Consider the following 27,405-nt stretch of genomic DNA (forward strand, 5'->3'; position numbering starts at 1 on the left):
ATAAACCAATAAATAAATGTATAGGTATATTCAATGGTGAAGAGGGAAAAATAAAGCAGAAAGTGGAATCAGGAAGTACATTTGGGAGTATGGGCTTGCAGTTTTTTACATGTGGACTTGAATCAATAGACCTGGATTCAAATCCTACCACTGCTCTTGGGCAACTTGTCTTCTCCAAGCTATGGTGTCCTCATCTGTAGAATGAGGTAATAATGTCCACCTCAAAAGGTTGTTGTGAAGGTTAAATGAAATAATTTGGTAGAGTGCATTTCACAGAGCCTGGTATATAATAAATGTTCAATGTCTTAACTACAATAACAACAAAAACAATTATAAATGACTGCAGTGTACATATTATATGGACTAAATCCTAACTTTGAAACCCCAGAGTTTAACCCTGCTTTGCTCTTTAAATGGCATGGCAGTAATCATTTGGGAGGTTGTTGGTGTTGAACTGGTACACAAACCTGGCCCTGCATCAGAATTATCTGCAATACCCTGGATCTCAGGAGACCGACTGAGTTGGAATCCTTTATACTTAGAGTGAAGCTTGGACACATGCATTTTTATGAAGATTTATCCATGATTCTGATGTGTAGCCATGGTTGATAACAACTTTAATAGGGATGTAAACATACTAAATTACTCAATTGTAGTAGCTCAAGAATTATTACATCTTTGACTTTATGGCTAAGCTGGTTCCTGGGGATGGTGCTTTTCAAGATGTGGTTCCCTGGAACACCAGCATTAGAGTCACCCAGGGAGCCGGTTTAATTAAATGGCAGATTCCAGCTGGGCACAGTGGCTCACGCCTATAATCCCAGCAGTTTGGGAGGCTGAGGTGGGCAGATTACTTGAGGTCAGGAGATCGAGATCAGCCTGGCCAACATGGGGAAACCCTATTTCTACTAAAAATACAAAAATTAGCTGGGCGTGGTGGCACACACCTGTAATCCCAGCTACTTAGGAGACTGAGGGAGGAGAATTGCTGGAACCTGGGAGGCAAAGGTTGCAGTGAGCCAAGATTGTGCCACTGAACTCTGGCCCGGGTGACAGAGCAAGACTCTGTCTCAAAAAATAAATAAAATAAAATAAATTGCAGATTCCTAATCTGCATGTCAGACCTACTGAGGACAATTCTATGAGGTAGACTCAGATCTCACATGTGTGAACCACCACCTTAGGAAGTTCAACAGGAAAACAACACAGCATGTCCATAATCTAGCAAGAAGAATGTCCCATGCTCTGATATGTCCAAGTCAGCTGGGACAGATCCTTCCTGGATGTCAATCATGGCCAGGCCCTGTGACCTCTATCAGAGTGGCAAGAAATCACTGGTCCCAGTGCTGTAGTTTCTAGGAAGGGCAGTGTCTTGTGTTTAAAATGAATAGATACTAAGCAGCACCCAGAATGCATGTTATTTATATTTTAATTTGTTCTATATTTAGATACAGTTGGTCATGTTAAGTCTTGTAACTTAGTATTTTAGCAGGCACACTAAATGTTGGCAACGTGAAATTACATAATAAGCTTGGAGAAAACCATCCATTCTTACGTTCTCAACACCGAGTCCATCTAGTAGCACTGAGGAATACTGAGGAGCATCTTTCAGAACTGTGGTCTTTCTCCAATCCCAGTTTGTGAAACACTGTCCTAGCTGACACTTTTACAAGTCAGTGTGGAACTGGCTGCATCTGAATTTTAGAGACACTCTACCAATAGGTTGTGGTAACTTAAGGATCTTCGATCACCCAACAAGCCCCAAATTACACATGCCAATATTTGCCACTATGTGCAGAGTCAGAAGCTTGATTCTTTTTCATTAATAGGAGTGTCAATTGTATGGAGAAACACTTGAAAAAGTTACTTGTGATACTAATTTATTCATAACAGAAAACTTCCTTGATAAAGGACTTTGAAGACAGGCTTTCAGCTAAGACATAGCTTCCCATGAGACTCATTTCCATGAGTGAAGTAATAGAGGGAAGACTTTGAAAGAAGTCATTGCCCCAGCACCCCCATCAGCAACATTTCTAACATGTTATTTTAATTATGTTAAAATGCATCACGCTACACCCGAGGAAAGCACTGTTGAGATGATAGTAGAGCAAATCAATCTACCAGCATTCTTTTGAGTTCTGTGGACTTTGGGACTGTGCCGGTTCCTGAAGAGGACACTATAGGTTCTTGGTCTGTGGCCTTCAGTGAGGAGGAAGATCAGTGAGGCATGGAGTCCTTCGAGAAGGCTTCCTAAAGGAAGTGGAACCTGTACTTTGGCTGTGCATAGAACTGGAAGAGATAAACGAACACAGGAAGACAAACTGGATTAGAAGACTAAGGCAGAATTCCAACCAAGGCACCAAAGTGAAAGCAAGCATGGGACGTTCAGGGGCTGGGAGAGTCTGACTCGTTCCACAAGGGGAAACGTGTTGAGGGAGGTGGGAGATATGATTGGGTGGGCAGGATGACATAAAACTCTACAGTGCTATGTAAGCTAGGAAGAAGAATTTTAAGCATGTGTCAGTAGGAAACAGGACGTCACTCACGTTTCTGAAAATCTGAGAGCTGGCATGAAGGCAGAACAGAATATGAATTATGAACCCAGGGTCAGCATCAAAGTGCATAGGTGTGAAGGTTGACGTTACCTCTTGCATGCTTCGTGGCCTAGGCATCCACTTCAACTCCTCATGCTTTAGTTGCCATATATGTAAAATGAGAATAATAGTACCTCATAGAATTGTTGTGAAGATTAAATGAGAGGATGAATGGAAATCATGTAGCACAGTGCTAAGTGGCTTGGAACAAGTGCTCCATAATGGTTGCTAGTATAGCTATAAAATTGATCTGGTCTTGACATTTGATTTCTGAAGTCTGAGGCTCTGGAGGGTCACAGAGAAGACTAGTAGAGGAACTAGCTAGATATGAGGCAGGTAGAGATCCTAGAGTGGAATAATACAATTGTGACTGCAAAGGGATGGATGATTTGGAAAGAAAAGTATACGACTTAATCACGAATTAGGAAGAAGGGTTAAAAAGAGGGAATAGGTATAAGGTGACTCAAGTTTTGATTGCATTGATAAAGGTGGTAGGATTCTTAGAAGGAAAACCTGAGTTGTAGAGGAATCATGAGGAATTTCATTTTGGACGTGTTTAGTTGAAACTGATGGCAAGACTCCAAATGGAATCATCCAGTGGCAAAATTGGGAATAATCAATATAACTGTCTATATACATGTTAGTGATATTGCTTTACAGTGCAGTGCAATATTTATATTGTTTTGTATGTATGCAAGTATATACATACATGTTCTCACAAACTGAGCTACAGTAATCATCCAGTGGAAACTACAAAAACTAAGAGAAGTTAGGAGACATGAACATTATGGAGACGAGAGCAGGACTGGAGGAGGAGATTTTCAAAGGCTTGATTGAAAAGAGCAAGGTTATCCAAGGACACTTGGAAACAGAGTGAGGCTAAAGGAATTAGCGATTAGCAAGGCCTGGAGAATGAGTAGAGAGCCAGAAGAATTTGGAAGACAGAAAAAGAACAGAAAGTAAGCCAGAGATTTTTGGAAAATGAGTACTATTTCCAGCTATTTGTTATTGTTTTCTCCTTCCTAGAGGTTCTTTGCTCAGTAAAGTGAGCCTCGTATTAATTCTCTTATGTTTTGTGACAATTACAGAGACAATTTTTACATTATGCTAAGAAATATTAGGATATATATTAGGATATAAACAAGTGCATGAAATAGGGTTACAAATTTAAGTTGTATACTGTCCATTTTCCATTTTCACCATCTTTTGATCAGGAAGAATTATATTTATGTTGTCCTTATTTCCTATAACTTTTAGTGCTAAAAATTCTCCTTGTTCAAAAGTTGAAGCTTTCTTGTATCAGTTTCCATTCTGAATTTATGCCAATTTCTTTGCAAACCCTGATTCTAACCATAGTGTATTCATTATCACTACCATTTTCTCGATTTTTTAAAATAAAAGTGGTAAAATTGGAAGGAGGACAAGCAATAAAAACAAAAAAAACTTTATTATTACCATGTTACTTTAAAACATCTATAGCTAACAGAGAAGCAACCAGTTTAATAGGTCTTATGTTAAACTAAACATCGGTTGCTTTTATCATAGAATGTTTAAAATTTTTTCCTAAAATTAGAATAGAGACTGTAGCTTTTCATTTATCATGTTTATTTCTTTAGTCACTCCTTCTCTATTTTTATTCTAAAATATGGAATAAATAGCTCTGTGAGCTAGTATATATATATATACTGCAACTTTCAAAACTTTAAGCACATTATATACCAATTCCCAGGCACTCTTAGAGAGCTGCTCTACCTTCAGGGGTAAAATTAATTGAAATCCCGATCTTTTAACAGTTCTCTCTTGGTTGAATGAATGGCTGCTGCTAAAAAGTAAGTTAGTCCTTGAAGAAAGTCTGAATGTGTACAATGAAAGAAAAACTTAGATTGAGGAAGAGAGAAGTTATTTGCAGGACGTTTTAAATGGTTATTTAGAATTTCCCCCCCTTTTGGGGGTTGAAGTTTGGGCACCCTTGGCCTATCTCAGGGATTATCAAGCAAAGGCAGGGGCCTAGTGGAAGATTAAGTGCTGATTCTCCTCCCTCACTCCAGCTCCAGCCAGTGGCCACGCACAGAAGGCCCAGGAAATTTATGAGGGAAACATGCTTACCCCAGATTCTAGATTAAGATGATTTGATGCTCTCATCCACCAAGGATGCTTTCTGCTACAAACTCCCTGCTGAAAGCAGCTTAAGTAAATGGTATTTCATATTACAAGAAATTATAGGCTGAGCATGGTGACTCACATCTATAATCCCAGCACTTTGGGAGGCCAGAGCAGGAGGATTGCTTGAGGCCAGGAGTTCAAGACCAGCCTGAGCAACGTAGCAAGACCCCCATCTCTACAAAAAAAATTTTAAAAATTAACCAGGTTTGGTGATGTCTGCCTGTAAGTCCCAGCTACTTGGGAGGCTGAGGCAGGAGGATCGCTTGAACCTGGGAGATCCAGGCCGCAGTGAGCTATGATTACACCACTACACTCCAGCCTGGACGAAAAAAAAATAAATTTTGAGGTGGGGTGATTCTGAGGGTAATTTCAGCATCAGAATTCAGAATTCTGGCTTCTCTGCATACTCTTGGTGTTCCTCTCATGTTCTTAAGTAGCTAGCTATTCCAAGAAGCACTTCACACAGGCGGCGGCCCGGGGAGGAGGGCCAAGCGCTCTCCTTTATACCATAAGTTGTATCACATGACCATGCTTACACCTATCCCCAGCAAGGCAAATGAACTTGCCATGGCCAATTTAGACTTACCGATTTCACCATTCATAAACATTGCCACCTGAACCTGGGCAAAATTTATTTTTTGTCAGCAGAGGAGAAGGAGGGAATGACAGTTGCTGAGGGAGCCGACAGTGCTTACTACAGTATAACTCCTGCCACTTTCAGTCAATACGGCATTAACTTTCAGCTCCTATTCTAGCCCTAACTGGGGCCTGGGATCTGCAGCTAACCCGTTCCTAGAAAATGGTGCTTATGCTGATTAAATTAGATTGAGTGTTGGTTTGCCTGCTGGGGCTAATTATCGCTAGCGCTGCCTTTGGACCCGCTCTTCCCTAATTCCCAGACAGGTCCCAGGAGCCTTTAAACTACCTGTTGGCTTTGTAGCTCATCAGCGCCTCCTTGTGGTGGGTCTTACAGGTAGGTGGGGAGGGAGGCCTCCTTCCACCTTCCATCTCAGGGCTTGGGCTTTATTTACATCACTGAAATGGAACGTTCCCTGGCAGCACTGGCAACTTTTCAGGAACCAAGCATTCTGGAAATACTCCACTCCTTTCCTACGAAACCAGTCCAAAATTTCTACTTAGCTGTTCCCAGAAAAGGATTGATAGAAGATGCGTTTTACCAGTGCTGTCTTGTTAGTATTTGCCAGTTGCTGTGTTCAGGGGCGGGTTTGCATACTGCCTCAGCTCTACACTTGCTTCCCACCTCCTGCTCCTGGACATGGTCTTGGAAAGCAGCTCAGCTGCAGGCTCTGAGGATAAGGCTGCATTGCACGCAAGTAGTGTACAGGTAACGGCTGCAGCTCCTGGGTCATATATATATTTAGAAGTTCACCTGAGGCCAACAGGATTTAGAAGCAACTTTCCAAATTACCAGCTGAAGCTGGAGGCTGCTATTTTAATTTCACTCCCTCTGTACTCTGGTTAAGAGAGCCACCACATGCCATGAGTACCTTTTTATGGCATCTTCCCTCCTGGACTTCATGCAACAAAATTTGCTCTGTGTTCATTCAGGTCACATTCCCGTGACCTGACTGATATGCACTGAAACTAGCTTTTTAGTAAATTCACATCTGACTTGAGAGGATCTATTTTTATTTTAAGTTGCATGGACCTAGCAAAGAATTATGGGCTGTAGATATAAATTGTGGCTTTTGAGTTGCTTTAGCCAAAAGGAGGGTTCTAGGCCACCTCAGGGCCACAAGGCTTTGCCACCCATTTCATTAACCCAGGCCAGACCTCAGCCTCCTGGCAGTGGGTGGGTAAGAACTCCTTTTCCTGGTTGTTTTAAATTTATAGAATTGAATTTCAGTGTCAGTTTATTGCTGTACTGTACTTGCTCAACTTAGACACATGGATAAACTACTTTATTTCTGTAAAAATATTTATGCTATTAATTTTATATTGTCACACATCTTTAAAGGGATTATGATCTATTTTGTAATTAATTTAGGGACATACGAATTTGATAATAATTTTATCTTAGCTTTAGTAATAAACTCAAGAAATAAATTCCCACATTTTTCTTCACCTTCGCTCTGCAAATCACCCATGTTTATAGTATGACAGTCAAATTTTTTATGTTCAAACTTTATTAGCATATGAAATTTTGCATAAATTAGGTAGCAATACCTTGTAGTTATGATGGGCACTACATTGTTGCTCTACTACTTTCTGAAGACATAGAGCCACCTGTTTAGCTGGAAATCTTAACTAAAGGTAATTCAGAAATAGTTATCTTTAAAACCTTGCCAAGATGTTATTCAAATTAATGTTTATCTTTCTCAGAAAAGAAATATTGCTCAACTGTACTAATAGAATTACCTTGATCATTGAGTTTTTTTACTTAAAAATTAACACACAACAGTTATTACTAGAATCAAGTTTTAAAACTTAATGAGACTAATTCTCCTAGGCTCTTTTGGAAGCTGTTTTATTGAAGTACAGGAATTATTAAGTAGAGTAAACATTACCCTTGTGACTTGAGAATGAATCGTGCTTTCCATCCAGATAATTCTTTCATGAAAAATAGTGTCCCAGGAAAAATGACTGTGTATATCACTTTAAAAATAATTAAACAAAATTATTGTTACATTATTTTCCATTTGGATGACTCTATTTTTTCTTGTTGTTGTTCTAGAAAGGTATACATGAGTGGAATTTTAGTGCCTCTTCTGTCAGGGGAGTGAGGTAAGTTTCCTTGGTACATTTTGTTTACTTGTAAGATATTTTTCTCCACTATTCATGGGCTAGATAGAACTTTTAATCATGATTTTAAAATACAAAGAATGTCAAGAATCATTCAATTGGTGGAAACACCCAACCTTCTTCAGCATCACTATCTCCAGCAGGAAAAGATTTGCAACAAAATGTTCACTGCTGGTTGAGCTGACTCTGTGCTCGTGACCTACTTAAATATGGTAACTGTGGGGTAAATGCGAACTGTGGACCAGCATCAAAATGTAGATAACACTCAGCCATGTGGAGTTCCTCTTTAGCGGAACTGTTGGTTTATGTAATAGGATGATTTTCTGTCCTTCTGATATACCAGGAACTCATCTCCCCTTGCATGGATCCAAAGCACACATGCCATCTACCAGGATGTATCCTGCCACTAATTTTATTTATTTTATTTTATTTTATTATTTTTTATTATTTTTCATTTGTGAGACAGAGTTTTGCTCTTGTCGCCCAAGCTGGAGTGCAGTTGGCATGATCTCAGTTCACTGCAACCTCCGCCTCCCAGGCGCAAACGATTCTCCTGCCTCAGCCTCCCAAGTAGCTGGCATTACGGGCACATGCCACCATGCCCAGCTAATTTTTGTATTTTTAGTAGAGACGAGGTTTCACCATGTTGGCCAGGCTGGTCTGAAACTCCTGACCTCAGGGATCCGCCCGCTTCAGGCTCCCAAAGTGCTGGGATTACAGGTGTGAGCCACCCCACCCAGCCCCTGCCACTAATATTAATAAATTCTGATGATAAGGAGTCCATTTAAAAAAAAAACAAAAAACTTTCCGTGAGGTCACTTTCCTGCACTGATCTTGAGATTACAGTGGTGAACTTCAGTTTGGTTCAGTTCTGACTGCTGTCCCAATGCCAGTAGCTCAGAAAATGCCATTTCTTGGGATTTAGAAATAAGATTTTTTTTAAGAATCAAGAGTCAGTGGTTAAGTCTTTAAATAATTGTTCTATTGAAGCTCATGCTGAATCAACTCTTGCAAATTTCAAACCAAGTTAGATGTGCTTACTACTGTTTACCCCCACGTCATAGCAATGAGAGACAACAGATTTTTGCAGCCTGGTTATGCAATATCCTGTTGCTTTTGGAATAATAATAATTGGTTTTATTAGAGCATAAATTGGTACAGCGGTCTGAGTCACTAATAATTAGAGTTCTCCTGGTAAAGCTACCTGTTACCTCATGAATGATCTGAACAGAAAGAAGCAAGATGATGGACTGACTCATTATATATCTTTTGGTCGATACTTTCTCAAATAAAGCTGTACTCTTAATATTTAATTTTTAAAGCCAGTCTAACAAGGCACTCACGATTTATTGCTGCATTTTTAAGCAATCCACTTAAGAAAGTATGGTAAAGGTAAATTTCACTTTATCATATCTGTTTTCCAGTGAATACATTTTCTTTAATTAGGTGTGGTAGCCCTGTGTAACAGTTGTTGTGATTTATGACTTAGACATAGGCTGCTAGTATCTGACTATTGCTGGCTTATATGCTGAGAAACTTGAGTTGTAGTCTGTGACTTCAAAGAGAGCTCATTTTTCCTGGCCTCCTCCTCCATAAAGAAGAGATGACAAACTATGGAAGAAAATCCAACTAGGTCAGCAGCTTGCCTTGCGTCACCTCAGAACTTGCACAGCTCGAGTTAGTGGGCATTAACTGAGCACGAGCTGCATGTCAAATGTTGAGTCCTGTTCTGCCAAATATACAAAAATGACTAAGACATCAACTCCTCTGTTGAAGAACTCACAGCCCAGCAGGGAGAGGAACAGACGTTTAACAACTCATGACAAAACAGTGTGAGAAGAGCAATGAAAGAAGTAAACTCAGAAACACAGGTGTAAGAGGAAGTCTTTCTGTTTAGGGCAGAAGTAGGGCAGGGAGAGAAGGTAAGGTCTAAGCTGGGCCTTAAATCGTGAATAGAGTTTTCTTTTAAAAGTAAAAGACGACATGCATTCCAAATGGAAGGAACAGCAGGCACAAAGGCATAAAATAAGGGTTGACAAACTATGCTCCATGGACTACATCTGGTCACCCACCTGTCTTGTAAATAAAGTTTTATTGGAACACAGCCATGTTCATTCATTTATGCATCCTCTTAGGCAGCTTTTATGCTTCAGCAGCAGAATTACATAGTTTGGCCTGCAAAACCTAAAGTATTTTACTATCTGGCCTGTTACAGAAAATGGTTGCCAATCTCTGGCATAAAACAGCATGGCCTAGTGGGCTGACTCAAAACTGTTTTGTAGTGCCATAAAGTCAGCCACTCACTGAGTCCTAACCAAGCGCACTTGTGCATTGCTTCACTCCTCTAAAATCTCTATAACGAATGAGGTGCTTTTACTGCCTCCACAAATTGCCTGCCTAGCTTCGGAAACATTTCATTGTTCTACAGATTGCATAGCACCAGAATCACTGAGGTCGGCCAGCCAGTTGATATTTATGCTTTTCCTCCCAGCACACAGAATACTGTAGTAGGCAGGACGCCTTTCCCTGCTCTGTTGAAAGGATGTGTAGTTTACGTGTGCTTACAACACCCTAGAGCAGACCTCCTCTGCAGACATGAGGAGGAGGACACCTCTCAGAAGAGTAAATAATTTTAGTAGTGTGGTGCAGGAAATGTCACTTTTTAAAGTGCTATTTATAACTGCTTGTTATAAACAACATAGATATAAATGGGATTGAATTTAAAACTTATTTCTTTTTCATCATAGGACCATAGAAGAATTGATAGTTCTCTGAATAATGCTTTTTTGTTTGTTTGTTTCAGTATTTCTAAATTTGAAGAAAGATGCTGCTTTCTTTATGTGCTCCACAATTCTGATGATTTCCAAATCTATTTCTGTACAGAACTTCATTGTAAAAAGTATGTATTAATCATTGTGTGTGAAAAAGATTCTTCTTACCTGATCATTATTTTCAACTAATGAGTGAACATGTACCTTCTGTGAAGAATTCATGGCTATGTGGTTATATAAATATTTTATTTGGACTAATATTTTATAATTATGTCATAAATTTAACAGATTTTGGGGGGGTTTCTTTAATAAGTCAAACTTTATCTTAGTCATAACTTATTTTCCCACAGATGAAACATTAACCAAGACTTACTGGTTAATTGTTAAATATTATAATGCATACTTTAAGTGCTCACTTACTGATATAAATCATCTCAGTATCATATACAATAGTACCTCTTTACCTTGGCTCGTATTAGTTAGATTCACCTGGTAAGCTTTGAAAAAACATACATGGCCCCCACCTCAGACTAATTATATTGGGTGTTCTGGTGGGGGTGAAGCCTGGGTTAAGAGCCGGTGATCTGATCTATGCCAATAAAAGAGATCATCCAAAAATCCATGGACTGCATTGTATGTTTGTGTTTTTCTCCATTGTATGTTTCTCTTGGGCTAATAATTAAATTCTTCTTACTTCTTTAGCACACTATGACTGTGGGAAACTAGAGAAGTGAGTGATAATTTAGAAGCCAAAGTATAGGTGAAAGTTAGTTTGGACTCAGAATTTTGCTGGGGATTGTTCTTATTTAAATAATTACTATTTAACTTCATTATAAATGACTGATACACTAGCTACAATATACAGTCGTTCATTTTTATCTTGGTGTGAAAAAGAAAAGTGTTTGTTGAATCCATAATTCTTGGCTCAAGCTTTATTATTATAAAACATATGGTAAGGGAAAAAAAAACACTTGGAAATAAGAAAATTCCTAGCTCTTGTATGGACTAATTATCCACTTACACTTAAACTCTCGAGTCTGTTGACTTATTTCTATGATAATTACAGCTAAGATTTATGAAGTGTGTGCCCCGGGACGAATATTTCAGTCTTCAAAGAAACCCCATTAGATGGGTAGTATTAATATCTGTATTGAAAAGAATAAAAAAGTAGTCCTGGAGAGTATAGCCTAAAATCATGTAGTCAATAAGCATAAAAATCTGGGGTTTGAACCAGGCACAGGAGACTTCAGAATGCAAGCTTCTGAAAATTACACTAGTGCTCCCATCCCACTGCTGAGTGTTATATTCTGCCTAGAGATGCTCATACTGAAAATTTTTACATGAGTGGCTGATGCAAATCCTTAACCCAGATCTTAAATTGTGTCTGTAAGACCAGATTTTTTTTCTTTTGATCTTTCACTTTATTCTTCCTCTTGGTTGAACTAGCTTTTCTCTCTCACTCATTGTGCTGTTTAATCATCATGAGTGCATACTGTTATTCCAATCATGCTTGGGAATTTTTTTCTTGTCATGGACCTCTAAGAAATGTGTATAGAGATAGGAAGAGTGAGGAAGTTGACACCACATGAGAACTCCATCAATGGGGTCCAAGTTCCAAGACAGACTTTGTTCATCATCATGATCTCAATGGCCAGAACAGTTCTTTATCCTAGTAGACACTCAGTGAGTATTTGTTGAATGAATAGATGGATGGGTGGGTTAGAAAGATTCTGAGTTGTGTTAGGGAAACTTTTCTTGTCACACCATAACCTGCTCTTCCCTTGGGCTGGCATCACATAGCTTGACCTGCCTGTGGGATCATCAGCCCTTGTGCACAGTGCTTCCCGGCTTTATGTCTGTGAACCATCAGCCTCCTCTCTGAACAGACTAGCCACAGCAATCAGGATGCCAATCTGTTTGTCACCATAATCACTTTGCTTGTCTCTTAAATGGTCTCCAGAAAAAAAAAAAAAAAAAAAAAAAACTTTACAAGAAGAGTTCCTGAAGAAAAATGTATTTGAAGTGAGGCATTAGGTTAGAAATTTCTAGAAAATTCTACCAACCTGTATTTTCTTTTTGAAAAATTGTATTTTTCACATGATTGTGATAGTGTGTTATTGCCTGGTTCTAGAGACTCTCTTAGCTGTCAGTTTTGGTTCTGAAGTCACTTTGAGATGTACTTGCTTATATTTACTATTGTTTGTGTTATGGATGCTAATGTGCTAACTTGTATTGTAGGTTTTTTGAGATGGTGAACACCATTACCGAAGAGAAGGGGAGAAGCACAGAGGAAGGAGACTGTGAAAGTGACTCGCTGGAGGTAATGACTTAGGTGTCCATCTACATTTAGAGTTCATTTTAAAACAAACTATTTGAAGCCTTACTGAGGCAGGAGGCAGGGTGTATGAAGGGTAGGAGACTGTCTGTAAGCTTTCCTTTAATGTTAAAAACAACTTCTGGAATCCCTTTCATAAAAAAGGGCTAAAAAGTTAACATCAGAGAATTTTTATTCCGCAGCACCAAGTGTTAGCATTTAACTTATCTGATAGCAAGTAACTATGCTTTATCTATGACAGTGTCAATGCATGGGCCATGGTGTCCTTACACATTTTCTATTCTCCTCTGAGATATGTGCAATTCAGACAAAGAAGATTCAGTGAAGATTCTGGTTGATAGCACGCTTGTGGCAGGCGTTAATATGCTACCCAGAGAACCCGAAACCATGAGAGATTAATGGAATTAAGAGAGGAGGGGATAACAATGACTTCAAATGTTGTTCTTTTCAACTGGAATCCTTTTACTAATGTCTGATGGACACAGATCACTATGGATACCTACTTTTATGTGGTTTTTATTTTTATTTTTGTAGAGACTTGGTCTCATTATGTTGCCCAGACTGGTCTTGAATTCTTGGGCTCAAGAAATCCTCCTACCTCAGCCTCCCAAAGCACTACAATTACAGGCATGAGCCACTGCACCTCACTGCTGGTTACCTACTTTTAGTTTGTGTCCATTTTGTCTGCCATGTGTGCTGTGTGAAGAGGAGCCTTCCTCCACTGCAAGGACCAATGCTAGAGTGTGTCAAGAATGCTGACTCCAGCATCTTCAGTGTCTGAAAGATGACACTTCTCCAGGCTTGACACATGGCCACCATTTTCTCCAAGCTCTTCCCAGTGTTTGACTTGGGAGAGAACTCTGAATCCAAGTATCTTAGTCCACTGGGCTGCTATAACAAAATACCGTAAACAATGTGGCTTATAAATAGCAGACATTTATTTATTTATTTATTTTTTTTTTGAGGCAGTCTGCATTTCTCGCCCAGGCTGGAGTGGAGTGGCGGGATCTCAGCTCACTGCAGCTCCGCCTCCGGGTTCACCGCCATTCTCACCACCTCAGCCTCCCGAGTAGCTGGGACTACGAAGCCGCCACCTCGCCCGGCTAGTTTTTTTTGTATTTTTTAGTAGAGCCCAGGTTTCACCATGTGTAGGATGGCATTTATTTTCTTATAGTTCTGGAGGCTGGGAAGTCCAAGATCAAGGTGCTGGTAGATTCGGTGTCTGGCGAGGGCCTGTTCCTCATAGAAGGTGCCCTCTTGCTGTGTCCTTACATGATAGAAGAAGCTGACTAGCTCTCTGTGGCCTCTCTTACCAGGCCACTAATGTTACTCTGCTCTGCCTTCAAGACCTAATCACCTCCCAAGGGCCTCACCTCCTAATAACCAGCACCTTGGGGTTATGATTTCAACATAGGAATTTGGAGAGGACACAAATACTCAGTTCATACCTCCAAGCCATACTGAAAATTATATTTTTAATGTTAAAGTAAAATTGAAGAAACTGTCGCTCACCAGTCTAATTGGCATACTTATTTATTAGATCACATTGATAATGTCATCTCATAAACTAAAATTTTTATAAAAACACTGAATTAGTAAGGTAACAGTTGAGAAAAAATTTTAATATAATCAATAGTTTGTTTTTTGAGACCAGCTCTTGCTCTGTTGCCCAGGCTGGAGTTGGAGTGCGGTGGCACAATCATGGCTCATTGTAGCCTCTTGACTTCCTGGGCTCAGCAATCCTCCCACTTCAGCCAGGGCATGCCACCACACCCAGCTAACTTTTTGTTGTTTTGTTTTTGTTTTTGTTTTTGTTTTGGTGGAGATGGGATTTCACGTTGTTGCCCAGGTTGGTCTTGAACTCCTGGGCTCAAGCAGTTCTCCCGCTTCGGCCTCCCAAAGTGCTGGGATTATAGGGATAAGCACCACACCTGGCCTATAATAATAGCCAGTTGTTAACTCTGCCTGTAGTTAAGTTCTATGATTATCTAGCAATTGTATAGCTTTAATATTTGGAGTTAAGCCTAAGGCTCTTTCATTAAAGTTGTTAAAAGATGACGGACCTAATTTGGAAAAAAAAATTCCTATGCGTTAGCTTGCTGTCTATAGAAGTAATAGATGATAATACTTATTTATGTATGTTTTATATTTTACAATTTTTTATTTCTTATTCAAGCGATTGTTAGGAATTAGCTTTCTTGACTCCTACTTCAGGGCTCGTTTGATTATACCTTGTTATCTCTGTTTCTGTGTTAAATTTTGCATCAGTTGATACACAGCAGTTTGCCAAGGTAAAACTTAAAGAAATTGAAAATGAAACGATTCTATCAATAATGTAGAATTATGAAGGGGATGACTGGAAAATTTATAAAGTCTTCTGCAATGTTACAAATTTCTGGCTTTTTTTTTTTTTTTTTTTTTTTTAACCAGAGATAGCTATCCTTTGTTTCATACCCTCCTTTCAGGAATTAACTGCTTCTTACCAAAAATATGCATAGCCTAGCCAGGCTGTGGTAACCGTATTACACAAGGTTGGTCTTTATAACCGATTGAATCAACCGTTCACAGGCTCTACTCTGGGAACTATTCTAAAAACCATATGCATAGCTTAACACAGCTTTAATTGCCTTAGAATTTAGCTAGCTGATTTTTCTAAGCCCCAGGTTTCTATAATGTAAAGGAAGAAAGGGGTGAAGACTTTTCAAAGAGCTAGCAGGTGGACCCACTCCCAGATCCCCTATTCAGTATGCAGTAGTATATGGGGTGAGCTTTGTGAGAGACCCTCCCTAATTAGGCAATTCTATGCAAGCACTGGGAAACACTCTCACCAACTGAAGAAGGAGGGAAATGCTAAGGTTTCTTCCTAGTAATATCCAGAGGGTTTTAGTCAGTCTGCTGACTTCACAAAACACAGCTTGTATCATATTGCTCTGATTCATCAAAGTGCTCCTAACAGCCTTTTCAAGCAAGTTCAAGGATTCTATTTTAACATTAGAAAACATTCTGTCATGCCTGTAATCCCAGCACTTTGGGAGGCCGAGGTGGGTGGATCACGAAGTCAAGAGTTCGAGACCAGCCTGGCCAACACGACGAAACCCCGTCTCTACTAAAAATATGAAAAATTAGCTGGGCATGGTGGCAGGTGCTTGTAATCCCAGCTACTCGGGAGGCTGAGGCAGGAGAATCGCTTGAACCCGGGAAGCAGAGGTTGCAGTGAGCCAAGATTGTGCCACTGCACTTCAGCCTGGGTGACAAGAGTAAAACTCCATCTCAAAAAAAAAGAAAAGAAAACATTCTGAAGTCGGTTGTGGTGGCTCATGCCTGTAATCCCAGCACATTAGGAGGGTAAGGTTGGTGGATCACTTGAGGCCAGGAGTTTGAGACCAGCCTGGCCAACATGGTGAAACCCTGTCTCTACTTAGCTGATCATGGTGGCATGCACCTGTAGTTCCAGCTACTCAGGAGGCCAAGGCAAGAGAATCGCTTGAACCTGGGAAGTGGAGGTTGCAGTGAGCCGAGATCGCACCATGGCACTCCAGCCTGGGCTACAGAGTGAGACTTGGTCTCAAAAAAAAAGAAAAGAAAAGAAAAGAAAACATTCTTACATTTCTATCCTTTGATTTCATTCGATTAATGTAAAATTTCTGACCCAGAATGGCTTCTACAGTATTCCCAATGGACTTTAGAGCCTGTAGGAAGAATTCAAGCAGACTGGCTTCAAGAGTCTTGGCTTAGTTTGCCATTGTGCCAGCTAGTGATATTGCTGATGTTTTTTGTGGGTGTTCTGTTAGCAAAACATGAATGAATGCATGTTTACAGGGATGCTCTGGACTGGAGGATGGTGAGATCCATCATGGTTGTCCCTCTCCCTGAATGTCCTTTTGTAGCCAGGGCACCTTTCCAATATGAATTATTAAGCCTTAACATGTATTTTTGCATAACTTATAACTCTCCATTATGTATTTGGTTACATTTCTTAGATGTTTTCAACATTCTTTATTAAAGTTATTGTATCAGCATCCTGCATATTTGATTTAAATGAATTCTTTCATTTCATTACCACAAACTGAACTCAAACTTCAGCCCATGAATAACAAACTAAAAATAATTCCTCCACTTCCAATTCTTTACAGTGGAAACAAGAAGAATTACTTTAGAGATCATCTTAACACAATGGTTAAGATTTGTATGCAGAATAATTATTTTCTGATGTTTACCTCAACTGAAGGTAGAATTAGAGTTGTTTCAATACATGTGTCAATTATCCTTGAAGCCTTTGGCTACCTCGGCCCAGAACAAAATAAAAATGTTGGCAAGGTCAGGAAATGCTACTTAATGTTTTTAACTTCACTTAGGGTGTTGTCAGCAGTCAGCAAACAGTAACTATTAATGTGGTTCTATAAACTACAAATGTGAAACTAATTCCTAGAATTTGAAAGACTTCTTAGAAGCCCAAAGCAGGAACTGTTTTTCATTCTGACTGGAACAATAAGGTTTATTTGAAGCAGTACAACTGTGAGAGGGATTCGGCGTCTTTCAGGTCACCAGCCCCTTCTTCCTTCTGATTCAAGCTAGATCTACTAAGAACTCCAGGCTGGGGTCAGGAGCCTTGGGCCCTGGTTCTGACTTTGCCAGCAGTCAGTTTCATAACCCCAGACAAAGTTCATACTCCTGCTGGGCTAAGATTACTTCATTCCTTAGGTTAGAGTTGAAAAGATGATTTTTTTTTTTTTTTTTGAGACAGAGTCTCGTTCTTCACCCAGGCTGGAGTGCAGTGGCATGATCTCGGCTCACTGCAACCTCCACCACCTGGGTTCAAGCAGTTCTTCCACCGCAGCCTCCTGAGTAGCTGGGATTACAGACACCCACAACCATGCCCAGCTAATTTTTGTATTTTTAGTAGAGACAGTTTCACCATGTTGGCCAGGCTGGTCTTGAACTTCTGACCTCAGGTGATCTACCCGCCTTGGCCTCCCAAAGTGGTGGGATTACAGGCGTAAGCCACCGCGCCGGGCCAAGAGCAAGAAGATCTTTAATGTCATTTCCTACCTCTAATTTTTAAAATAATATCCAAGATTGGTATAAATTGTACAAGGTTATTTCAAACATAACGCAGTACCACTTCTCAGAGAAGGACTTTTCTGTCTTTTAACAGAAAGAAAATCAATTTCTTTTGATTCAAAGCTATGCTTTTTGACTCAAGGATGTATTTTGACATGGAAGGATCATGAACTCATATCTTAAGTAATTTAATATGTTATTATTATAATACGTTTATATTGAAATCATCAAACAATTGATGAGAGTTAACCAGCCTTGGTCTCCATTGTTCTTTTTCCTGCCTTCCATGTCTTCATTAAGAGTAAAGGCATCTACCCAGTAACCCAAGCCAGTTTCCTGAGAAACCCCTCCCAATCCCCTCTTAATCCCTCATGCCCGTTTTTTCCTGCAGCCCCTTCATTTCATCTTCTCAGTCACTCCCCTGATCTCAGGTCTTCACCCTCTATCATAGCTTAACATGTCTCATGATTTGTCTCTGTTATCATCAGAGAAATCTCTCATACAGATTTAATCCTGTGACTCCCCAAATTAAAAACCTTTGATGCTTCTTTTTGTTTTTTGATACAGAGTCACACTCTGTTGCCCAGGCAGGAGAGCAGTGGTGCAATCTCGACTCGCTGCAATCTCCGCCTCCTGGGTTCAAGCAATTCTCCTGCCTCAGCCTCCTGAGTAGCTAGGACTACAGGCATGCACCACAATGCCCAGCTAATTTTTGTATTTTTAGTAGAGATGGAGTTTCACCATGTTGGCCAGGCTGGCTTTGAACTCCTGACCTCAAGTGATCCGTCCACTTGGGCCTCCCAAAGTGCTGGGATTACAGTCACCACGCCCAGCTGATGCTCCTTTTTGTAGAAGGAGGTATTTGCACCATACAACATTCTCACCCTTCTGGCTGTAGCTTCCCCTTTCCTTTCCACCCTGTGGTCCAACAGTGCCAACCTCCTTTCCACTTTCCAGGTGGCCATGCTTCTCTGACCTCTGGGCTTGACATGCAGATGCCCAACCTCACAAGCTTTTCTGCTCAGTCCCACTTAGTGACCAAAGCCTTATTTTTTCAGATCCAGGTCCTGTGTCCTTTTCTCTTTGAATCATTTCTCAACTCCCCATCTTACTTTTCTCTGTTCTCATAGCCTTTTGGCCCACTCCTCTGGCCTAGCTCTTCTCAATGCATTGTAATCTGGTAGCCAGCACTGGACTGGACTGTTAATGTCCCATGGCAGGATGGTGGCTTTATGCCCTTTTTAATCACATGAGCTCGCATGGTGCCAGGTGTCCAAGCAGAAGAGATTCAGTCTGAAGGGTCTGAAGCTGGGCAGTGACAAAACCAGAGTTGTTTTAATATTAGGTTGTAGCAATAATGGCAAAAACCACAATTACTTTTGTACCAACCTAATATCTCAAACTGGGAGGAGAGAGATATGGATGGGAGAAGGCCTCCAATCCATATGGACCTCTCTGCTTGAGCCCGAGAGGTCAAGGCTGCAGTGAGCTAGAATTGCACCACTGCAGTCCAGCCTTGGTGACACAGCCAGAGCCTGTCTAAAAAAAAATAGAAAAAAAAAGTGACATTATTTTCATTTGACTCAAATATCTGCAGGGTGATGAAAGACCTTACTGTTTTCTTTTCTGATGATTGGCCTCGTATACCTTAGTAATTATGGTTTAGAATTTATTTTAGTCAGTTTGGAATCATCATGTAGAAAACTTTTTTTAACATCCTATTTCTATTTTTGTGCAGATATGAAACTGAATACCCAGTTACTTCCCTGACTGAGAAAATACATCACTTATAGTGTTGTATGATAGGAGTATCAATTCGTTATTCATTCATTCATTCTGTTGGGAACGGGGAAAAACCTTTTTCTTCTACCAGCTTATGTTCAATGGTCGGGGGCCTGCAAATTAACTGACAAAAGACAAGTTAATAGGAGAACAGACAAACTTTATTCTTTTGTTTTGTTTTGCTTTTCAAACAGAATCTCCCTCTGTCCCCCAGGCTGGAGTGCAGTGGTGCGATCTCGGCTCATTGCAGCCTCGATCTCTTGGGCTCAAGCGATCCTCCCACCTCAGCCTTCTGAGTAGCTGGGACTACAGGTGTGCACCATCGCACCTGATTAATTTTTGTATTTTTTGTAGAGACAGGGTTTCACCATGTTGCCTAAGCTGGTCTTGAATTGCTGGCATCAAGCACTCTGCCTGCCTCAGTCTCCCAAAGTGCTGAGATTACAGACGTGGGCCACCGTGCCTAGCCAAAGTTTATTCATGTAGTCAATGCTAAGTCAATGAAAGAGACTTACACAAAGAATTGGCTCCCTAAACAGCTACAGTTGAGTGTTTATATATCATCTTAGTAAGAAAGAGGGTTAGGACTTTAAGAAAGTGAATGGTGGGGAACTAATGAGAAACAAGTGCAAGGAACAGAAAGTTTTGATGAGGTTTTGTTTATGCAACATCTCCTCTAGGTGCAAGTGGTCCATCTCTCCTCTTTGGTCATTAACCTCCTGGAGGTTATATTTTAGGAGGCATTGCTTATGTCTGCAAAAGAAGTTTAGATCAGGATTTTTTCTGCTGCTGCTGTTTTTCTGATGTTTTCAGCCTAAAATCGTCTTCTTCCACATCAGTGGGTCCAAGTGGATCTCGCTAATGCACTCACATAGTTTTTGGACAGCTATTGAGTGGAAGGCATGATTCCATGTGCTGGAGAGACGGCAGAGAACAAAATGGAGAAAACTTCCTGCTCTCACTGAGCTTACATGCTCTCATCTAAGTCCTAATCGGGTTCAACTCTGCTTGGCTTCCGAGATCAGAAGAGATTGGACGCATTCAGGGTGGTATGGCTGTAGACTGAGCTTACTTTCTAATGAGAGATGGACAATAAACACAAATAAGTAAAATACCATCTATAGTATGTTTGATGGTGATCGGGGTTAAGGAGAATAATAAACCAGGGAAGGGTTTAGGAAGTTACAGAGTAGCAGGGACGTGTAATTTTAGACATGAAGGCCTGGGAGGCTCATTAAGAAGGTAAGATTTAGGCCGGGTGTGGTGGCTCACACCTGTAATCCCAGCACTTTGGGAGGCCGAGGCGGGTGGATCATTTACTGAAATACAAAAATTAGCTGGGCATGGTGGCAAGAGCCTGTACTCCCAGCTACTCTGGAGGCTAAAGCAGGAGAATCGCTTGAACCTAGGCACTCCAGCCTGGGCGACAGAGTGAGACGCAAATAAATAAATAAATAAATAAATGAAGGTGAGATGTGAATACAGATATAAGGGAGGAGAGATCCATCGCACTAGATATTTGCACCTGCAGTGTTTTTGGCATTCTATTAATGTTATCAGTAGTTACTAATGTTTTGGCATTTACATATTAAGAAGGCCATACAGACCGAACATTAACAAAGCTGCCATTGGAGTCTTCGAAGTGATTACTCACCTAACCTGGTTAAGCCCCCGCCGAAAGTGCATGGCTTTTTCTAAGGTAGTTGTTTCCCTCGAGAGTGCAAGGACTCAGTGAGTCACCACGTCGTTGTTTGGCCTTGTCAATGTTGTCTTCCTACACTGATTCTCTTCCCACTACCGGTTTAGATTGTTCTGGGCAGACAGCAATAAAGAGATGATTCTAGAAAAATTCTCATGATTGCCTCAGAATGAAATTCTTGTTTCCCTTAGCAACAACCTGATTTGCTAACCTATTACCATAGAAATAGAATGTAAAATATATAAGCAATGTAATGTTATCTTTTAGTTTTTAAAACCCTCCTTTCCCCGCCCCCCACCACTGTTTTTTTCTGTATTTGTTGTTAACAGACCTTACCTTTCTTGGTTTGAGGTCCAGGCTCTCTTCTACTATTTCTGGCCATTACACAGATAATTCTATATCCTTCTAGGCTGAACCAGTCTCTTGTGTCTTTTCAGCTTTCTTTCAAAACTACGATTTCAATTTCTATCTATATCTCGTCAGAATAGAAAGGGGAGATAGAAAAACAAAGCAGCAATTACCCACAGAGATGGTTTTACTTAAATCACACTGCTCTTTTTACAAGTCCTTTTCATTTTTACTATCACCATTTTGCTCAGCAGGAGTCAGCTTCTATATCTAATACATAATCTTTTTAAAAAATAGTCTTCTGATGCCTTAGATTCCTAGGGGAAATGAAAACTGTAGCAGCCTCGTCGAGGTTTATGTATTCTTCACTCTTCTGTGTAAGCATACCTGTTGTAGAGTTGGATCTGGTGGTGTACACCTGAGTCCTAGCTATTTAGGAGGATCACTTGAGCCCAGGACTTTGAGTCCAGCCTAGGTAACATAGCAAGACTCCATCTCTTTAAAAAAAAAAAAAAAGTGCTGAGGATGATGGCTCCCACCTGTACTCCCAGCGCTTGGGAGGCCAAGGCAGGAGGATCAGTTGAGGCCAGGAGTTCAGGGCTGGCCTGGGCAACATAGCAAGACCATATCTCTACAAAAAATAGAAAAAATTAGCTGAACATAGTGGTGTACACCTGAAGTCCCAGCTGTTGAGAAGGCAGAAGTGGGAGGATTGCTTGAACCCAGGAGTTCAAGGCTGCAATGAGCTATGATGGCACCACTGCACTCCGGCCTAGGCGACAGCAAAACACTCTTTAAAAAAGAAAAAAAAAAAAAGATTGTAAATGTATCTATTGGAAAAATGCTTTCACCCAAGAATAAACCAATAATGATTCTAAAGGTTTGGTTTTGGGATCTAGCTCTTTTTTTAAAAAATGCTCATCACATTTTTCTATAACTTGATTAATTAATTAAACAAATAATTACTAAGCATCTACTACAAGCGACATGCTAAAACTGAGTTAGAGTAATTATGGATGAAGTCCCAATTCTCAAAGAGCTCAGTGTCCAGATGAGGATGACAGAGGCAGCCCTATGATCTTGAAGGGCATTGTCTTAGTCCATCCAGGCTGCTATAACAAAATGCCTTAGACTGGGTAATTTATACCCAACAGAAATGCATAGGTCACCGTTCCAGAGGCTGAGAAATCCAAGATCAAGGCACCAGCAGATTCAGTGTCTGGTGAGGGCCTACTTTCTCTAGATGGTACCTTCTGTGGGTGCTCACATGGCTGAAGGCTCAACCGGGCTCCCTCAAGCCTCTTTTATAAGGGGACTAATCCCGTTCATGTGGGCTCTAGCCTCATGACCTAATCACCTTCTAAAGGGCCTAACTCTTAATACATTGAGAATCGGTTTCAACATACAGATTTTGAGGGTGCTGGAGACGGTGGTACGCAAACATTCAGACCGTAGCAGGCATTTATGCTGTGCTAAGGGGTTTGGATTTCATCCGGAAAGTAACAAGCTGCCAATAAAATAGATGCAGTGGCATTGACATGGAAAGCTCACGTGGAACTTTGGACTTTGGAAAGTTCACTGTCAACTTAGTGCAGAATAAATTGGGGAATGGAGCCACATGGAGGAGAAAAGCCTCTGAACTTTGTTTTGCAGAGAAGTGCTTCTGTGCTGCTTCTACAGAGATTCTGAGGCAATTGCAGTGAGAATAAGGAGTAAAATGGATTTGTGAGATTTTAAGAAGAAAAATCTGAGAAGAGTTGACAATAAATTTGAAATACGGAGTAAGAGAAGGAAAAAAGCAAAATTCTAAGAGGACAGTGGCTACCAGATGTCTGCTTGAAAAAGCAAATGGATGTTCAATCTATATTAACAATATACTGTAATATCTTTATAATACTGGTGTTTGGAAACAAGTAGTGATCATTACCCTGTAAGCTCTTATTCTATGATAGGGTTTCCCTAGCGCATAGGTAGTGGAAAGGATACAAAATCTGGAATCTTACAAGCTGGTTTCAAATCACGACTCTGATATATTTTCACTGAAAAAAAAATTCTGATCATTTGTAAATTGAAAGTAATCAGAAACCTACTATGATATTATGATAGTCAAGTGAGGTGGGTTATCGAAAGTTGTTTTTTTTTTTTCCTTTAAAATTATAAAGCATTGTAGTGTAAAATGGTGGTGGTACTAGATTCAGTGTATAGGTTTCTAATTCTTTGAGAGGGCACATTGTCAAAGTTGAGCTTCTTTAGTGATGGTCCCTGCCCTACCTCCTGCTGACTGGGTCCCACTGGTAGAATTCCGGCGTGGCAGGCACAGCATTGCAAAAGTCTAGACCACAGGAATTGGGTGTGGAGACTTGGGCTCCTTCAGGTGGCATTGTTTGGATTATGCTTCCTGCCTCCTCACAGGAGCCCAGTTTTAACTCTGAGTTAGGGCATGTTGCTAAATGATCCCTGCTGCCGGTTCCTTCACTCTGACCACCTACCTGATCATCTGCCCTGGACCAAGACAGTCTTCAGCTTTACGTTAGGCAGCCAGAACAGGGCTATTCTCTAATGTGCCACTGGATACTTGGCAATGGGTAAGTAGTCATCTGCCTTCCAGAGTTTGGCCTCTGTCCTGAGCCAGAGAAGGGTTCATGCTAAGGAGGCCAGTGCTCACTCCAGCCCTAGCATTGTATTAGGCATAATTTTCCCCAGAAGACACCACCTGACCTCCTTCTATAAGGGCTTGGAAACCTGTTGGAAACAAATAACCTGGAGCTGTTAGGAACATGCTCCACCCCAGCCCCATCCTCTCGAGTCATGCATGTGTACCCAAGAGTTTGCAGAGTGATCTGATGAGCTCCCTTTGTAGGTAATGTGCCCTTTTATGATCTTTTTGTCTTTCGTATTTTGTAGTTGCCCTATATCATATCTGAGTGAATTTGTTTTCACTTTTCCTATTTAGGGCTGAATTTCTGGAAGTTGTATTCAATTCTCTTTCAAGTCTGGCCTTTTTTAGAATATCTCATCTTCTCATTTTTAAATATTTTATATCTTTATGTTAAACATACATATTTTATAACTATATTCTATCATTTCTGACTTAATGAAGTCTTGAGGATTGGGATTTGTCATATATGTTTTCACTGATATTGAATTGTTTCCTTACATAAGTTATATTTTTTGGATTGTGAATTCAACTTTAGTGGTGCATTATCAGTAAGAATTCTGCATAGCAAACTTCAAGGGGTCTACCATTAAAATGTTTTTCCTTTGTTTCTGCCAGGCACTCCAGGGATGTCCCAGGCTCAAGAGCAATTATGAGTATTACAATAAGTGTTCATTTGAAGTTCAAACAGCCAGGATCAGCTATGGTTGAACGTGTTTAGAGAAGACCTATTTTTGCTCCTCCAGAGCTCAGTCTTGAGAAAAACCAGCTTTCCTTTTGTTTCACAGTGTAGTGGGCTGACTTTTCTAATCTACCCTTTCATCAAGGGCCTGGTTTTGTGTGTTTCTGCTGTTTGCCTGGCATAGGCACTAGGCCATACCTCCTATCCCCTCCTGGGCATTAAAACCCAAGCCCCACATGAGAGGTGAGCAAACAATAGCCCTAGGATCAAGTCCAGCTCACTGTTAATCTTGGTAAATAAAGCCTTATTGGAACATAAGCATGTCCATTTGTTTATGTATCAGCTGGGCTGCTTTCACATCACAATGGCAGGATTGAGTAGTTGCTACAAAGACTATATGGCTCTCAAAGCTAAAACATTCACTACCTGACCTTTTACCAAAAAACGAGCATGAACTCCTGCCCTAGATTAATGAAACTGAAAATCCTGCCTTCATCCCTACCTTTTGGGCTTCAGGAGTTCTTGTGATTACCTGCTAGTATTCTTTTCCTCTTCATTTCTAGCTTCTGCAATCACCTTTACTCTTTAGTAAGCCCAGCTAGATATTTAAAAGTATGTCTGTTTTATTTTACCCATGTGTTTTTAGCAGGAAGCTTCTCAGGTATCTGGTCTACCATCTTACCAAATCCAGAGCCTCTCTTCTACTGTGTTGGTAGCAATATGTTATTCTTTTTCTGTTTCCTTGACTTGACCATTAAATTTATTCATGTTAAATTTTTATTTTCCAATGGATTTTTTTAATATCATGACATTTTTCATCTACCTAACTCCATATCTATGGAATTTGATAAATAATGCTTTTCTTCTCATATAAAAAATGATTGTGTAATTCCCATGGTCATTTCCTTTTTAACCCATTGGTTATTTTAAAGTAAAGTAAAATATACTTTTGGCTGTCTTATTTTTAGTGTTCTGTGCTCAGAGATCATGGTCTTTATGATATCAGTTCTTTGGAATTTGTTGACATTTTTCTCTGTTGTCTAATATGTGATCAATTATATATTTTTCATATATGCATGAAAGGAATCTGTATCTGGGTGCAGAGCTTTCTCTGTAGATGTTATATCAGACTTGTTTATTGTGTCATTAGATTCTCTATTTTAAAATCTGTGTGCCAGGTATATTCCTTTCTAAAAGAGTTCTGTTAAAATCTATTGTGGTTGATATTTGTGTATTTTTCTCTGAAATTGTATCAACTCTGCTTTATATATTTCAAGGCTATGTTGTTAAAGAGCATAAAAACTCATGATCATTGCCCTCTTCTTAGATTACTCATCAGTATTAACGTTAAGTTTGTTGACTTATACATGTTAGAAATCATTTTTTTTCCCTTTGAGATGGAGTCTCGCTCTGTTGCCCAGGCTGGAGTGCAGTGTCGCCATCTCAGCTCACTGCAACCTCCATCTCCCAGGTTCAACCAATTCTCCTGCCTCAGCCTCCTGAGTAGTTGGGATTACAGGCATACAGCATCGCACCTGGCTAATTTTTGTATTTTCAGTAGAGACGGGGTTTTGCCATGTTGTCTAGGGTGGTCTCAAACTCCTGACCTCAGGTGACGCACCTGCCTCAGCCTCCCAAAGTGCTAGAATGACAGGCATGAGCCATCGCACCTGGCCAGAAATAATTTTTTTAATGGCCAACTCAGACCCTGCTGTGCGTTGAATCTAACTATGGACTGCCAGCTTTAAACTCCAGCAAAATGTAGACTATGTGAAAAGCTTGTTCTAATGTTCTTTCCCGGGGGCCTGTAGTTTTGTGCTGGGTTTCTACAGGGACATGCCTTGATCATGTGATGGCCCTAAATCCTTTAGTTCAGTCCAACACAAAGGATGTGGCTTTGGGGTGATGCCTCCAGATCTGAGGAGGTCTTTACTGAATCCTTTCTGTAGATCCAGTTTTCCATATTTGGCTGACACACTTGACAGTTTGCAGTTTAGAGCTATAGATATTTCCTTTCTACATCAGAGATAAACATTTTCCTCTATTTTTCATTAAAAAAAAAAATGTTTCTGGGTCTTGGGGAGTGGGGGTTGGGGTGAAGTAAAATAATCCTGACTTTATCATCGGCAGCTGGTAAGATGTCAAAATTTTCTTCTTACCCAAAGCCTTTCAGTGGTTTTATTCCCCTGGCAGTGTGAAATGCTTTGACAGCATCAAAAGTGAATAACAAAAGGACGATTTATTAGATGTGATAGACATTGATAGATGTTCATGCTAGTTATGCACTGTTTCATTGATCTCCAGAATCAATGAAAAACAGGACTGAGTGGGTAAAAGAATCCACACGGCTTTTGGAGAAGCACTTCTATGAAGTTAACTATGTAATCCCCACTGTATTTGTAACAGTTGTGAAAACATAAACACAATATCTGCTTTATGTTGGGAGCATTTATTTGTTCATCCTTGAAGCACTTCTTAGAACTTTGGCCTGTTAATGCCATCTGATAAGATAAGGAATAATGCTCTTGGAAAAAAATAGATGTTTGAAATG

General features: G+C 40.2%; 1 protein-coding gene and 1 long non-coding RNA gene across 7 annotated transcripts in view; one reads left to right on the forward strand and one right to left on the reverse strand.

Annotated features, from left to right (window-relative positions):
• The window catches only part of MAP3K5 (mitogen-activated protein kinase kinase kinase 5), a 244,162-nt gene that overhangs the window by 148,751 nt on the left and 68,006 nt on the right, over positions 1-27,405 (forward strand). For all 6 annotated transcript variants that reach the window (XR_002521757.2, XM_003898125.5, XM_031667401.1 and 3 more), the window contains 3 exons: positions 7,453-7,502; positions 10,324-10,419; positions 12,530-12,611. Coding sequence is in view for 5 of the 6 variants with exons in the window: in XM_003898125.5 (XP_003898174.1) it covers positions 7,453-7,502; positions 10,324-10,419; positions 12,530-12,611 (228 nt within the window). In the remaining variant the exon portion in view is untranslated. The remainder of the gene's footprint in view (positions 1-7,452; positions 7,503-10,323; positions 10,420-12,529; positions 12,612-27,405) is intronic.
• LOC103884004 lies at positions 1,864-21,211 on the reverse strand. Its single transcript, XR_646434.4, has 2 exons — positions 21,124-21,211; positions 1,864-2,289 (listed from the first exon to the last, which is right to left on the reverse strand). It is a non-coding gene; the product is annotated as an uncharacterized LOC103884004 (long non-coding RNA).

The sequence above is a fragment of the Papio anubis genome, chromosome 6, assembly GCF_008728515.1.
Source record: "Papio anubis isolate 15944 chromosome 6, Panubis1.0, whole genome shotgun sequence".
NCBI lineage: Eukaryota > Metazoa > Chordata > Mammalia > Primates > Cercopithecidae > Papio > Papio anubis.